We start from the raw sequence: 14,699 nt of genomic DNA, 5'->3' as shown, positions 1-14,699 counted from the left end.
TGTAGATTGCGCATGCGTCTTAAACCTCTTCATTTCTCCGTGTGGCTGGATGAGTAACATCTAGTTTATTGAATTTCTACACACACTGTTGCGCATGTCTGTGATATACAAACAGCAACAGACACACTTCTGGCTATTTTTTCCTATCTTCTTCTGGCCTTTTTCCGCGCACAATCTGGCAACATTTATGATTAGGAAACTACTCCAAGTTCATATTAGGGTGAGCGCTATTTTTTGTACTTTTTAGCATTTTGTTAACTCGCTAGCTACATTTATTAGTCGCTTCCTGATGACGTACGCTTGACATTGGATGAAACAAGGATGGATAAAACAAGGGTTACCTTATTTTGCTAAATGTACGCTCTTACACCCGATCTGATGTATGTGTCAATTTAATTCCATTGTTTTTATCACAGTTATTATCAAACCGAGAAACATTTGGCATATTTAAGTCTTATTACCTTCTCACGTGATACCGCTAACATTAGCGTATTAGCTGCTAACCGTTTGCATTTTTTCCACAGGCCACAGAAGATTAGCTGTAATCATGACTTTCCCCCGGCTTTTACAACAACTTCCTGTGCTGCTCGTTCAGACGTCGTCAACAATCCTCCAAAGAAATTTTAGGTAAGAATATCTTTTTAGGGAAAAAATGTTTTATGTACGAGGTTTTTGAAAGGTGCAGTTAGCATGTTGTAAGCATATTTCAGGATCTTTGGTCTTGGTATTCTTTTTCGAAAAGTACTCTTTAGGTGAAATTTACAGTTCCTTGCAATGTTAATGGAACATCTTGAACTTTTTTACATGTTGATACTAAATGCTGAGCATGCAGCGACCACTGTGTGGCAAAGCATTGATTGGTGTCCTTTTTGATTTGATTTGTTTTGGTGAAAGACACATTTTCAGGCTTTCTCACAGCAACTTTTTATCTGACACTTTCATCAGAGAAAGGTTGTGAAGAGAAAGCAAATAGTTCCTGTGGCCTTTGTGGCTACTACTCTCATTACCAAGCTTTTAGTTACTCTTTCCATTTTCTGATAATGTTCTCAACAGTGTTCACAGAGATTTTCAAAGCTTGGTAAATGTTATAGATCATAACTCTGCTTTAAACTTCTTCTCACTCTATAAAAGCTGTGTGTTTTGGGCTTTATGAAGCTATTTGTTCTCTAAAATAACTGCAAGGCTTTTACAGAACAGATGTATTTATGCTGAGATTGTTTTTATGCCAATCTTTTCAGATTAATTTTATTTCTAAATAATTTTGGAGAAGATGTATTTTTTTTCAGGTTCATCATTATGCACTGCTTGGTGTCTATTACTTAAAATCCCAAGTATGTTGATGTAATGTTAGCTTGCAAAAGTTTAAGCTGCATAAGGAACGTACTGTGCAGCAATATTTTGCTGCTTGCTTTTTTTCCATTTTCAAATCATAACTGAAAATGAGTGAGACCTATTACAATAAGAAATATGAAGTACTTTTTAAAGGTTGCTTAGTTTACAGTTACTGACTTAATTTTGATCTTTCCAGTGTCTCAATTGCTGCGGCTGCAATTCAGAAAATGTCGAGAGTGCGCGTGGTAGACAACAGCTCTCTCGGAAACACGCCATATCACCGCCCACCGAGAGTGATCCATGTCTACACTAAGAACGGCATTGGGAAAGTCGGCGACAAAGTGTTGCTAGCCATTAAAGGGCAGAAAAAGAAAGCGCTCATCGTTGGACACAAAATGCCCGGAGACCGCATGACTCCACGCTTTGATTCGAACAATGTTGTTCTGATTGAGGACAATGGCAACCCTACTGGAACAAGGATTAAGGTCCCTATACCAACAAGCCTCCGTAAAATGGAAGGCGATTACTCTAAAATTCTGGCAATTGCAAACATGTTTGTCTAATTTCATCATGTCGAATATATATAAACATTTAGCTCTTGAGTTTTCAATAAAATGAAAAATGGTCAATTTGCAGTCTTCTGCATAGTATTTTGGTGCCAAATGATAGTGTTATTCTACATATTTGAGATTTCACTGAGACCTCATGTTTACAGCAAATATGACCTTTTCCAACATCAGAGGATCATCTGCTGCTCTGCAGTTTAGATTTTAATACCGTTTTGGGGTAAATATTTATTTAAGGCACAACATACATTCACAAAACATGACAAAATGGCACAAAATCACTGTTATGGCAACCCTTACATAAAAGTTATGTCAGTTTAATGTCACATACAATAAATGTGATTAATGTGAGCGACATCACTGATGGATTCCTTCAGCTAAAATTTTAGTGCAAAACAACAACTAGTTTCTTCAACTTAAATACTGAACTATCTCAACATAAAAGTGAAAAGTTGGCATTAACTAGGACTCTACTGCCACCTGCAGGTGGGAGCAAGGAGCCATAGGTGAAATTCTGAGGTGATTATTTTTGATAAATAAAAATCATTGACAGGAAAAAAAACCCACAAATACAGTAACAGCTTTTAGTAAGCATAAAATGACAAAATTAGGACATAACTTGACAGTAATAATATTAAAATAAACTTAGTAAATTAAAATGTCAAATTATGATGCAGATTCCAGCTGGTGTATCATGCAAAGGCATATGCTATTTTCAGTACTGGGGATAATTGATTTACATGACCATTTTTTTTTTTTTTTTTGCTGTGGTATTGCATATTTTCAGAAATATTTCTAGGACACATGTGCCTTTAGTGCATCTGCACTTTCTTATAAAGCTCCTATGTTAGGTTGTGTTTGCACTGCGGTGGGGTGTTTTACAGCCTGAGGGGTCCTCAGAGCAACAGGCACTATATTTTTGCAGCTTCTCCTGAAACTGCAGGGCTCCTCATCCACACATGGTCAGATAAAGCCACTGAAAAAAAGAATAAGAAACAAAAGTTAGATGCAACTAAAGTTTTAAATAATTTTTTTTTACATCACTCACCTCTGTGAGGTTAATCTCAGCAACTCCTGAGCCCTCCTTGTCTAGCTGCTGGAAAGATCCTGTTAAATTGAAAGGTTTTGGAAAGGTTAAGTTGCTTTGCAACACAAACTTAGTTTTAACCACACAAGTAAGTAATTAGTCTGAAGGGTTTTTAATATTGAGATTAATCAATTGAGCAAAACTCTGAGATGTTTCAAATTTGGATATATTTAGTGCAGAATTACTCACTGAACATGGCTTCAAGCTTGACCAAGCAGCAGATGAAGTTATCAAAATCAATCAGTTCATTCTCTGCATACCGCGCCACAAGAATCTGGTGCAACCGATTATTCAGTTTAAAGCCTGCGTAGAGAAATAGTACAGGTTTAAAATATAAAATCATTATGTTTCTTGAAAGTATTAATGTCAACAAGAAAGCTGTGGACATTAGACCTGCTGCTTCCACAGCGAGTCGCATCTCATATGAGCTCATGGCTCCTGACTTGTCAAGATCAAACTCTCTGAAAGTGACCTGGAAAATAAAGAGGCAAAATGTGAATAAAAACAGAGGGATCAAGAGTACACCAACATTTCTCTCATTTTTACCAGCCACTTTCGGATTTTGTTCCACAGGATCTGAAATTCTACCAGTCCCAGGCGAGCACTGCCATCTTTCTGGCAAAGTATGTGTTAAAGCAGCAAATGATACATCGAGGCAATTATTATGCTGACAAATGCATGCGTTTTCCAAAAATACAACCAGCAGAACTGGAGTTAACTAGTTTATTTTTGTGCAATAGGTCATAAGGATACATCCATCAGGTTGACCATGGTTCTGCATGATTCTACGCTGAAGCCATCAGTCTTTAGATCTTTGTCTGAAACCGCAAAATTGGGGTTTTTACAGAAAAACCATAGACACACTAGAGTTTGTAAACAGTCTGAAAACTGGTGCACAAGCTATACACAAACCGATAAGACACCACAGGAACATTCAAATTATTATGAGGTTAAACAGAAAACTCACGTCGGGAGACCACTCTGTTGAGAATTGTCCTGAGCTCACGAATAGAGATTTCCATGTCCTGTAAAACCACAAGGAAAGAAAAAAATGTTTTGTTTTTAACTGCATTAAAATCCTGCTTTTTGCTTTATAAGGTTCTACACCTGAGAACAATGCAAATACTACAATGATCAACACCATTCTGTTGAATTTCAGGTTACCTCTCCTGCTAGTTGGGCAAACATGGACTTAAACGAATCATCAATACCATCTTCTGTTATTTCCTCCTGCAAGACAAAAAGTAAGCATAACAATCAGATCTATATACGGTACTTCAAACAATTAGTTCCAAAAAGAAAAGATTTGAGCCATTCATCCTTGATGCACACCTCATCGCCAAAATCAGCAGATATTTCATCATCCAGTTCCCTGCAACAAAAAAATAAATCTGAGATTTCCCTTCCCACATTCTGCTAATGATGAAAATGAAAAAAAAAAAAAATAGATACAAAAGACACACTCTGTCTCTGATTGCTTTTCGGTGAAAACCCTGAGGACAAAGTCGGCCTCTTTGCCAGGTTCGAAGGTGGAGGGCACGATGAGGTACTCCCCGGGCGGCAGCCGCAGCCGAGTGCTCACCTCACGAAGGTTGATGAAGGTCTCAGATCGAGCGCACGATGAATTACTCAAGAAGAAATTTTTCTTCAAGTGAACATTCTGGCAGCCTCTGTACTGAGGATAGCAGGAGACAAATAACTTAACATGGATTTTCATATTTCCAAGTCAAACAATTTAAAACAATGCACGTATTACTGTCAGGTATGTTTAAAAGATGTGAGTTGCTTTAGTGACTAGTTTGGTTGCAGTTTAAGGTGCTCATATCCAAAATGTGTTTCTGTTGTGGTGTTTCATGTACATAATCCCGACACAGACTTTTAAAAGAAACTCTTCATCTGTGAAGATATATTTTGAGAATCGCTAAATGAGTAACAAGTAAGAAGGTTCTGAATAAGGGATCCGGTACCTACCTCCTCTGGAATCTGCAAAAGAAACCGAAGGGAAGATTGTTAATGGGTGGCATGAGGCAGCAGACATTTTTAATAAACTACAGGAGCAGAACAGAGGGGATCCATCCAGTCCATCATGGTTCTCACCTCATAAATAGCAAAGCCAATGGTGTGCATGTCCTGGCCCTGGCGTCGGAATCTGCGCCGGTCCTTCTGCATGAGGGCTACAAGGAAACTGCACGCCACCTCATCATCCTCTGGGTCATCATCCTCCTCCAGCAACGTGATCTTGTACTGAGGATTTATCCAAAATGTGTCTACAGAAATGGAGCATTTATGTCAAGCTAATCTTGTGAAAAATTACACATATTATAGAGTGTCTACTCATAACCACTTTTATATATTTATTTAAAAAAATCTTATGGAAGTGTGGGCTTTGAACAGTAAGAATCTCTTATTATTTTTAATTTTAAGTGTTACTGAATCAGCACAATGAAGACACTGTCCTGTGGTTTACAGTAACTACTTTTATTGCATCTGGAACTATTTAAATTGACCCTATTTTAAACTCTACAACTCTTGGACTAAGCAGACTCTTTAAAGAAAAGCTTTAATTTTGTGTCTTTAGTATAATTTTTCCCCTAGAATTACAAACTATTTTTTTATATTAAAGAAAGTGTTTGTTATTAATTTACTAGGACTTTTAGATGCAGTCTAAGAACTACAGGTTCTGTTCAACCTGAATAAAAGGCGAGGCAAATTTATTTGTATTTTAGCACAAAGTACAAGACAATCAAAAGTGATTTAATTTCACATCAAAGGAAAACACTAAAAACAGAACAAAAAACCCTAAAGCGGTGCTTAAAAAGAGGTCAACATGACAAACACTTAACAGCATTAATAAGAACATCTCCCAAATACAAATTTGAAACAGATTAATTGCCTTAGAAAAACTGAACTTCACTAATTGGACTTTTCATCAAATGTTGAACTAAATGTTTTGTTGGTCCTGATTTAAAAGAACCAACAGTTTCTCTGGATATGTCAGGTTTTCAGAGTTTGTTCCAGAGTTTAGGAGCAAAACTAAATGCTGTCACATCTTGTTTGATTCCAGTTGTGGGAAAGCAGTCAGCAAGTATCTGAAGACTTTAAAGGCTCATCCTGGGTTATTCTTGACAAGAATTTTGTCTCATACCCATTCAGTGATTTATAAATCCACATCAACACATTTTTAAAGTTGTTCAGAGACTACAACTGTAGTAAAATGGGACTTTTTTGATTGTAATTTGTACGCATTTAGTCAATAAATGAAAAGTCAGTAAGTTGTCGGGCAAATCAAAGATAGGAAATGTAAATTTCAAAAATATTAGTGTGAAATTATTGCATTTATTAAGAACCAGTAAGTATTTGTCCTTAGAAAATTGAAGACAGAAGAAAAAGTCTGGGAAAATTTGGTCATACTAAATTTTCTTTTTCCTTCAGGATCAGGAAAATGACACCAGAAACCACACTATTCCAGCCTCTTCATGACTGTGAAGAAACCCTGATGTTATTATTCTGCTACATGTTTTTGGATTTTTGCTGTTGACTCACTGGGATGGTTCCTGCAGCCCCCAGCGGTGCTGCCTCTCCTCCATGTGCCGTAAAACTTCATGGTGTTCCAGTGACTGAGGCTGTCCTCACTCAGGACGTCTGGAGTCAAGTTGCAGATTTCCAGTCGGGAAAACTGCCTCAAAAAATCACTGAAGGACATCCTGAATGGAAAAAAAAAGTAAAGAAATAAGAGAAACATTGTTACACTGTACAAATAATTTCGATAAAAGTTAGATTAGATTAGTTTGAATCACATTAAGAAATGATCATGCCAAAATAAATAAATAAATAAATAAATAAAAATGGCCTTGTCTTGTTGCAACTAAGCAAACTTCTTTTTGACATTAGAGAAGCAAAAAATTTTTTCCCATTTCACAAGTTTGTATCATACAGAGAGAGGAATGTTTGGCTACTCAAGTGTGTTGGAGCAGGGATGTATCTAAAACCCAAAGCCCTTGCAGGGCCCTTGCAGGGCTTTGGGTTACCAGCACTGGATTTAGGTACTCTGGAGCTAAGCCATTATTCAATTTGCAATTTTCTTGTTGAGTCCTGGAGATTTTACTGAAATGATCTGATATTTTAAAGAGCTCATAATAACATGCAGTCCAGCAAGGTTATCTAGGGCTCACAACATTGTAGATTCTCCACTATACTTAACAGTCCTTCAGCAAACTGTCTTCTCTCACTGTGTCTGGTGACTGCACCAGACACAGTGTATATTATTCCTTTTGTATATTATTCCTTTTAACTTCTTGTTGTATATGAAGATGTAAATCTTACCAAAACTCTCCGTCTTCCATGCTAAGATGCAGGTCTTCCCTTTCAGATGGGTCAATTTCATCCCATTCACTGGAACTATGAATGACAGACATGACATAAGAAACAACCCTCCAAAGCTAAATGTTCAGAAACACAAAATTTAAAGGTACATCTCAATAAATCTGAACACCCCTGACTTAACTGGTTTCAGATGTTTAATTCTAAATTTGAAACTCATAATTATATTTATTCCAAAGAGTGGCATATTTCAGGTTTTACAACTGTCAAACTTAGATGATTATAATTTACTGCTCATGAAAACCTGAAATTTTGTTTCTCAGAAAAATATGATATTGCAATACAATTAAGAAAACTCTGTAGAAGAATGTGATTTTATGGCCTATTATGCTAAAATAACAGATGTCCATGAGACAATCAGTGATGTCCTCTACAAGGATGATAAGTCACAAATGGTAATTGTTAATCAAGATGGGTATTCACAGGGTGCAGTCTAAAATATGTGAATAGAAAGTTCAGCAGAAGAAAAACACACATCTTGAAATATGCCCTGTGTGCTTAATGAATTTACATGATATTTAACTTTTTGAATTTAAGTACAGAAACAAATTCACACCTTAAGATGCACCTGTAAGTTTGAACACACTCACTTGTCACTCCAGGCTCCAGTCCACTCCACCTGGCCCCAGGGGTTACGTATTCGGATAAGGCGCACCATGTTCCCAGCATATTCAACCTGTCACACAGCAAATTGGTGAGGAAAAGTCAAACCACAACTTTAATGCTTTGGGTTGACTGAGCTGCAGAGAGACAGACCTCCTTCAATGCGGTGACAGAGTAGGCGTGGCCCTTCACAAGCTTCTTGAAGGTCACAGCCTCCATGTCGAAGGCACTGGTTATCTGTGAGTATGTGAGCAGAAATTTATAATGTAGAATTAAATTGCTGTTCTAGATGAATAGGCGCAAATGGCACTTACGTCAATAGAGCAGCCCAGCAGGGAGCCCCTCTCCAGGGCTTTACTGATTATCCTGTAGAGATCTTTAGGTGCCTTGCGCAGCTCATACATCTCAGACACTCCGCCTGTGAAATCCTCAAAGCCCTCTGTGGTGCTTCCTCCAGAGAGAGCCTCATAGGAGCCATTTAGCCTGATGGTAAATAGAAAAACCCTTCAGACTAATTGCTTTTATTAGCAACTCTTCAGAATATCCTTCTGAACAAACTAATGCAAGCAATTTTTAAAACCTACTTGGCATACGCTTTCTCAAGAAGTGCACTCCAAAATTCATTGCCCTCAGCTGAATGGACAAACATGAGCTCTCCATCTTTGACAGGCAATCGATCGTCAATTACAACATCTACCCACTCGCCGAACTGCCAGAACTGCAATGCAAAGCAGTGCATTAAAAAAGAGATCCATCCATTGAGTTCACGTGAATAAGAAAAAAGAAAAGGGAAGGGTGAAAAATTGTAAGTAAAGAACCTGGAAGTGGAAGATTCCAGCATAGTCATCTTGGAAGGACTGGCCGTGTGGAACAACTCGATGAAGGAGCCTCTCATTCAGGGTCAGAGAGGCAATGGCTGCCAAGAGCCAGCAGTCGCCTGGAGGGGAAAATCAGAGGCCAAAACCTCACATCAGAATCTGTTCCTTTAATTTATTTTCACAACAAATTCATAACTCACCAAGAGCACCCTGACAAATGTCCGTTCTGGTGGCTCCGCCCACAATGAACTGGGGGTCACCTGTCAGTTCCTACAAAGATAACAGAAATGAGTCAGGACAATCAAACTCTTTCACAGAAAGAGTTTCTTTCTGGCTGCCATCCTCCCATCAGGGTTAACTCTAAATATTGAGGAGCTGTAAACAAATGTCAGACAGGGGAGAGGTCTGAGATGCCAACAGCTGCAGAGTTCTGCAAACGCCTGTCCCGACAAGTCTGATTCTGTCCAGGTTTGCAACATGTAAAGTGAGACATGATATGTCTGCTTACATGCAACAGTCAAAATCAAATTCCTGTCCTGAATTATAACATGACAAGCATTCAAAACAAGAATCTATCTGATCTAATTCTGGTCAGGAATGTGAAAAATTAGAAATGATTACCCAGGCTGCACTGTTTACCAGAAATAAGAAGACATTAAAAGTTGTGTTTTTTAAATTATTATATTACTTTGTTTTTTAAGATATACTTTTCAATTATTGTAGTTTCTTTCAACTCACTTGGTTATTTTTATAATTATTTTTAAAAATCTCTGGCTTAACAGAATGTGTTGTGGCACACTGCCAGTCCGCTGGCTGAAAGAAGACTACAAAACTTACTTTCTTCACTTCCCAGAAAAACTACTTTGGCCAATTTCTAGTGATAAAAAACAGTGATAGACATGATATGTAAACTATAATGGACCCGTTCATCACAGTTTTAAAACCACAATTTTCAACTTAAGCAACCTCTTAAGCAGTAGAGTGCAGGCTGGCAGCCAGAGTAGATAGTCTGACTTATTCACCAGCCTGTGTTTTATTAAAAGAAGCAGTGAATAAGCAGTAAACATACTGAACAAAAAGATGTTTAGAACTACAGCTCATTTTAGAATGGATTATGTCTAACACATAATGTGTCAAACACAAGGACTGCAGGCCTGATTCGGCCCGTCATAACTATTTATGTGGCCCTCAACACACAGAGCCTCATAAATAGAACTTCAAGATAATAATGGTGTGCTTAAATATTTTTTCACCAGTCAAATCGAATCAGTTTTTATTTGTACAGTGTCAAATTACATGAGTGTGTAAAGATGTTCAATATTGTTTAATTTTAAGAGGTACTCATTGAATATAGAGAAAGCTGTAATGTTTTAACAGTGTAATGTATAGTTTTATTAATGCATTCAGCCACAAATGGCCCATCGGAAACATTTATGATCTTCATATGACCCAAAATGAAAAGGATTTTGACACCCCTGGATTATATTATAGAGCATATTATTGGCTAATTTTCTTTTTGACAGTTGTAAAAAGTGATAGTTTATTTTCACTCACTGTTATCATACGCCAATTCCACAGAGTAGGAAAGCATAAACTTTTCTTTGATACTTTCTTACCGTGGGTCTCATCCACTCCACATCTCTGGTTTTAGATGAATAGGGTGCAAGCTCTTTGAAGCCCAGAGATGGGGGCTCAGCGGGGAAGCAGGGATCCTCAAACAGGCAGCCTGCCTCCACACACTCCTGCTTCAGAGCCTCGTAGTCCTGGCTGGCAAAGTGCACGGCCTGCTCATTGGAACCCATGCCCTCTGATCGGAGCCTGTTGGCGTATATGCTTGCAGATATCCCACCAACCGGATACATTCTGGGTGCAGGACAGAAATATGGAGCGCATAGGCGGGTGCAATTTATAAATAGAAGCAAGTAAAACAGTGACACGCTCTTGTCTGAATGTTACAACACTTCATCCAGTGGTATGAGTCTGGTTAGAAAAACAAAATACAAAAATCTGCTTACAGCAAAAGTTTCTGAACAAAGCTATAGCATTTAGATTTTTTTCTTCTCTACATTTACTTAGTGATTAAAGCATGGGTCTGCAACTTCAGTCAGCGAGTGTCACAGTCCTGCAGCTTTCGGATGCATCCCTGCTCCAACACTCATGAATCAACAGGCTGAAATACCTCTTTAGCATATCAGGAAGTTTTGCCTGATCATTAACCATTTGTTTGAGTCACTGTCCTGCAACTTTTGCATCCAAAGGACAATCAAGGACTGAAGTTTCAAAACCTTTGGACTATAGCTTTGAGTCACACACACACACGCGCGCACACACACACACACACACACACACACATACGGACACACTAATACACACACACACACACCCACAAATAAAACTTCCAAAGGTGGAGATTTCACAATAGTACTCCTGCACAAATTCATATGCCGTCTCTTTTTTTCTATCAAATTTGAAAGTGCTCTGATACCTCTGAATAAAATCCAGTGAAACTAAGCCTTTTGTTTCACTGGCTTAGGTTCACTGGATTTTATTCAGATTTTATTTGGTACAGTTTCACATGAGTGTAATTTAATCACAGTAAACATATACCGTACTGGAAAGGAACCTCTTTTATCAATCAATCAATCAAATTTTATTTGTATAGCACATTTCAGCAAGGCATTTCAAAGTGCTTTACATCATAGACACACGAACACAAAGTCATGCAACATATAATAGACAATACATTGTTACATATTACATTTCAAAAACAATTCTAAACAGAAAAATGATAAATCTACAGCCAGAAACTACAGAGGTTTAGATCAAAGCACACTTGTGTGTTTGAAAGGCCTGGTCAAAGTCTGGACCTAAATCCAATTAAGTATTCATGTCTAAAAATTGACATTCACAGATGCTGTAAGTTGAATTTGGCTGAGCAACAAAAATTTGGCAAAGATGAACGGGGAAACATTTCTGTCTCCAGAAGTGCAAAGCCGCTAGAAACTAAACCTTCCCTTCCCTTGCAGCTGTCATTGCAACAAAAGGTGGGTCTACAGAGAACCGATTCTACAGAGACTCAAAATAAACACACACTGCACTTTTGTAAGTGGAAATTACTGAAAGCTATTCACTTTGTGAATGTGCACTACTTTGTGTTATTCTAACACAAAAAGTTACAAGAAAAGCACAGACGTTTGTATCTGTGAGCATTTAGCTTTAAGAAAAACCTAATGATTCCAGTAATTGGATTCAGACCTTTTGGTAACAGTACCTTTCATTTCAATTTGAAACATGGCAAAGATGTAGCCATATATCAATAGAAAGTAAACTGACATAGAAACATTAGTTAGAAATCAATAAAAATAGAAGCCAGTAGAGGATAGTTCGCAAGCAAAAAGCATGCACTGATTAAAAAATACAATTTAAACACACCAAAGCCGAAAATAAAAATATCAAAAAAACATGTATATATGATACCTTTTCTTTATGGACAGGCTGAAAGGAACTATGGAAGGAAACAGAAAGAAATGGTTATGCATTTATTTAGAGCTAGAATTTAATCAAATGACCAAAAATATTCACTATTTTACACTCACATTTCCCCCACAAGTTACAAAATCAATACAAAGATTCGGCTGCGTTGCTTTCTGGATCTGTGCTAAGGGAAAATTTGAACAATAGCGTAACTCTGCTCTACCGGAAATGAATCCTAATGAGCAGAGTCTGTGCAAAAAATACCTGTTGGGAGGTTCTTTACACAGGTATTCACATCAAATTACTGACAAAGGGTGAATTTTATTGAGATTTTGAGTAATAAACCAACAAAAAAAATAAAGTATATAATGTTTAAATGAAAGAGGATCAGAAAATAGCAGTCATGTGGAAGATGTAGGTCAGATAAGACAAACACTAGACCTTTGGGGTCTTTGGCAGTAAGTTAATGCTACACATCAGCCTGAATACAACACCTCTGTCATAAAACACGATGCTGCCAGCATCATGCTGTGGGGATCGATTCTTTCAGAGTTGACGGAGAAAAGGAGCTTAACACAGAAAAAAAAGTAGAGGCTCCAAAACATTTGCGATTGCATTAAAATATGCGTAACACTTTTTGGACACCGTGTTTTATTTGACTTCCACTTTATAATGATTCACTGCTACATAAAATCTAAGTACAACACATCAAGTTTTATGACTGTACCAAATGTGAAAATGTTCAGGTGTTATGAATAATTCAGCAAGGTCCATGAAGTGAAAAAATGATAGAAGTGAAGGAATGTGTTAGGAGCCAAAAGAGGCCATGCCTGGGATTAAAAAAAACAAAAAAACAAAACAATGTCAATGTTAAAGGAGGCCAGTCCCCAAACTGAGGCCCCTCAGGCCTGTGGAGACTCTACAGCAATGTCCCTCTGTAAAAATCACACCATAGATCTGAATGGATCTGTTTTTTTTTCTTCAATAATGAGGGAAGGAGGAAAATCCCAGCAGTGACAATGCTGACAGTATCATACACAGGACTTTAACCCTAAACAATTCAAAAACAACATTACCACCTCTCCATCAGATGACTGCAGGCGTCAAACAAATACTGCATACACAATATGTTCAACACTCTGTGAAATCCTGAGTGGATTGTTTCATTCAGCTGCTGTAAAAAGTCATAGTAAGCGAGGCCTGCTGTTTGAACCAGAACTGTTTTGCAGCACCTGTTCAGCAGGAACATGCAGGCCTGTCTGTAAGCGGCCTGCATGTTACACAAAAGATTCTCACAATTACAGATGAAAGCTGCTCTGATTTTAGAGCTAAAATCAGGAGCTGAGCTGATTCTTTTCGCCTCGCTGCGCAGCTGTCACTTCCTTGTCTATTATTACCAGAGCGACAAGGTGCAGTAGATTAAATCCGGCTCTCCGCACCACAATAAACCCATCGGGCACCGTTAATCACACACTGAGTAAATAAAGTGGTTCACTAAACCGACGCGATCAACTCACCACCGGTTAGGAAGGCTGCTTCAGGCTCCCACAATATGAAACAGAAAGCGGTTATCGTGCTGATTTGTGAATCAGTGACAGGGGGGCAGTCTGAATGGTTCACCCCCCTCTCAGTCTGCACGCACTGCAGATCAGACCGGCCCACCTCTAGAGGAGGGCGCACTGCAAGCCGCCAGTGCCACACCGTGGCCACTAGAGGGCGCCAAAGACCAAAAACATGCTCTCTGACTTGAACGAAATTACAAATCAGGAGAATTTTAAAAAGACATGAGACGCTATTGAAAATAAACTACGTATCGTGTATTTTTAAACTACTAACAAAGCTAATGCTTGGTGGCAAAATTATTTTCTTATTCACAAACTGTTGTAAAACTATAAATGCACCAGGTTTTGATAGTGAATCCACTGTACTGAAGATCAGAGAGTGGGGTGTGTCACACTTTCTGCTTAATCAGGCCTATTTATCTGTGTTATGGAGACCTACATAAGACTGCCTGGTCAGAATAACATATCCATTCTTTCAACATGAAAAAATATGCTTATGCCCTACATAAGGAGGTACACGCACCATCAAAATGCAACTTTGATTGATTATCTTTATTGTATATTAATTAGAAAAACATTTTGAAAGGAACTTTTCAGAACATTTTTATTTTAAAACTCAGACTTATTTTTTATATCTTAACAACATCTCATAGAAGCACATCCATAATGTTATGAACTGACAAAATATATATTTTATAGTTAAATAAAAAGAACAGAATCAAACTACCAACTCATTTCCTGCTCCTTACTAAGAATTAAACTGTTTCTAATGGATACAGTTAGAAACTAATTTTTATTACTGCACATTTCATTAGGGCCTCAAACTTCATTTTATTTTTGTGGTATAAATGAGCACATACTTGTGAGGAAGCATGAA

At 37.8% G+C, this 14,699-nt stretch overlaps 2 protein-coding genes and 1 long non-coding RNA gene across 5 annotated transcripts; 2 read left to right on the top strand and 1 right to left on the bottom strand.

Moving 5' to 3' along the window:
- The first annotated feature begins 98 nt into the window (after positions 1-98).
- Positions 99-1,961, top strand: mrpl14 (mitochondrial ribosomal protein L14). Of its 3 annotated transcripts, none has more exons than XM_055029376.1 (3): positions 99-220; positions 525-627; positions 1,529-1,961. In XM_055029376.1, exons 2-3 carry the CDS (start codon positions 548-550, stop codon positions 1,893-1,895), a joined length of 447 nt encoding a protein of 148 aa, XP_054885351.1. In that variant the 5' UTR covers positions 99-220; positions 525-547; the 3' UTR covers positions 1,896-1,961. The 3 variants fall into 3 exon arrangements, with proteins under 3 accessions (XP_054885351.1, XP_054885350.1, XP_054885349.1); XM_055029375.1 differs by lacking the exon at positions 99-220 and adding an exon at positions 269-380; XM_055029374.1 differs by lacking the exon at positions 99-220 and adding an exon at positions 275-356.
- Positions 1,962-2,182: 221 nt separating this feature from the next.
- On the bottom strand, positions 2,183-13,906 carry LOC129359619 (calpain-1 catalytic subunit-like). The gene is made up of 23 exons (XM_055029373.1): positions 13,778-13,906; positions 12,264-12,291; positions 10,403-10,649; positions 8,987-9,056; positions 8,787-8,905; positions 8,553-8,686; positions 8,283-8,451; positions 8,122-8,205; positions 7,956-8,041; positions 7,309-7,383; positions 6,529-6,689; positions 5,083-5,252; positions 4,957-4,968; positions 4,449-4,660; positions 4,318-4,357; positions 4,150-4,215; positions 3,953-4,010; positions 3,739-3,803; positions 3,532-3,600; positions 3,379-3,457; positions 3,175-3,288; positions 2,947-3,005; positions 2,183-2,874 (listed from the first exon to the last, which is right to left on the bottom strand). Exons 3-23 carry the CDS (start codon positions 10,646-10,648, stop codon positions 2,848-2,850), a joined length of 2,115 nt encoding a protein of 704 aa, XP_054885348.1. The 5' UTR covers position 10,649; positions 12,264-12,291; positions 13,778-13,906; the 3' UTR covers positions 2,183-2,847.
- Positions 4,125-6,690, top strand: LOC129359621 (uncharacterized). Its single transcript, XR_008605930.1, has 2 exons — positions 4,125-4,229; positions 6,418-6,690. It is a non-coding gene; the product is annotated as an uncharacterized LOC129359621 (long non-coding RNA).
- Positions 13,907-14,699: the final 793 nt, after the last annotated feature.

The sequence above is a fragment of the Poeciliopsis prolifica genome, unplaced genomic scaffold (genome assembly GCF_027474105.1).
Source record: "Poeciliopsis prolifica strain line A6 unplaced genomic scaffold, Auburn_PproV2 SCAFFOLD005, whole genome shotgun sequence".
Lineage (NCBI taxonomy): Eukaryota > Metazoa > Chordata > Actinopteri > Cyprinodontiformes > Poeciliidae > Poeciliopsis > Poeciliopsis prolifica.
Note: the sequence above shows the minus strand (reverse complement) of the source record. Positions and strands in the feature narration are given on the sequence as shown.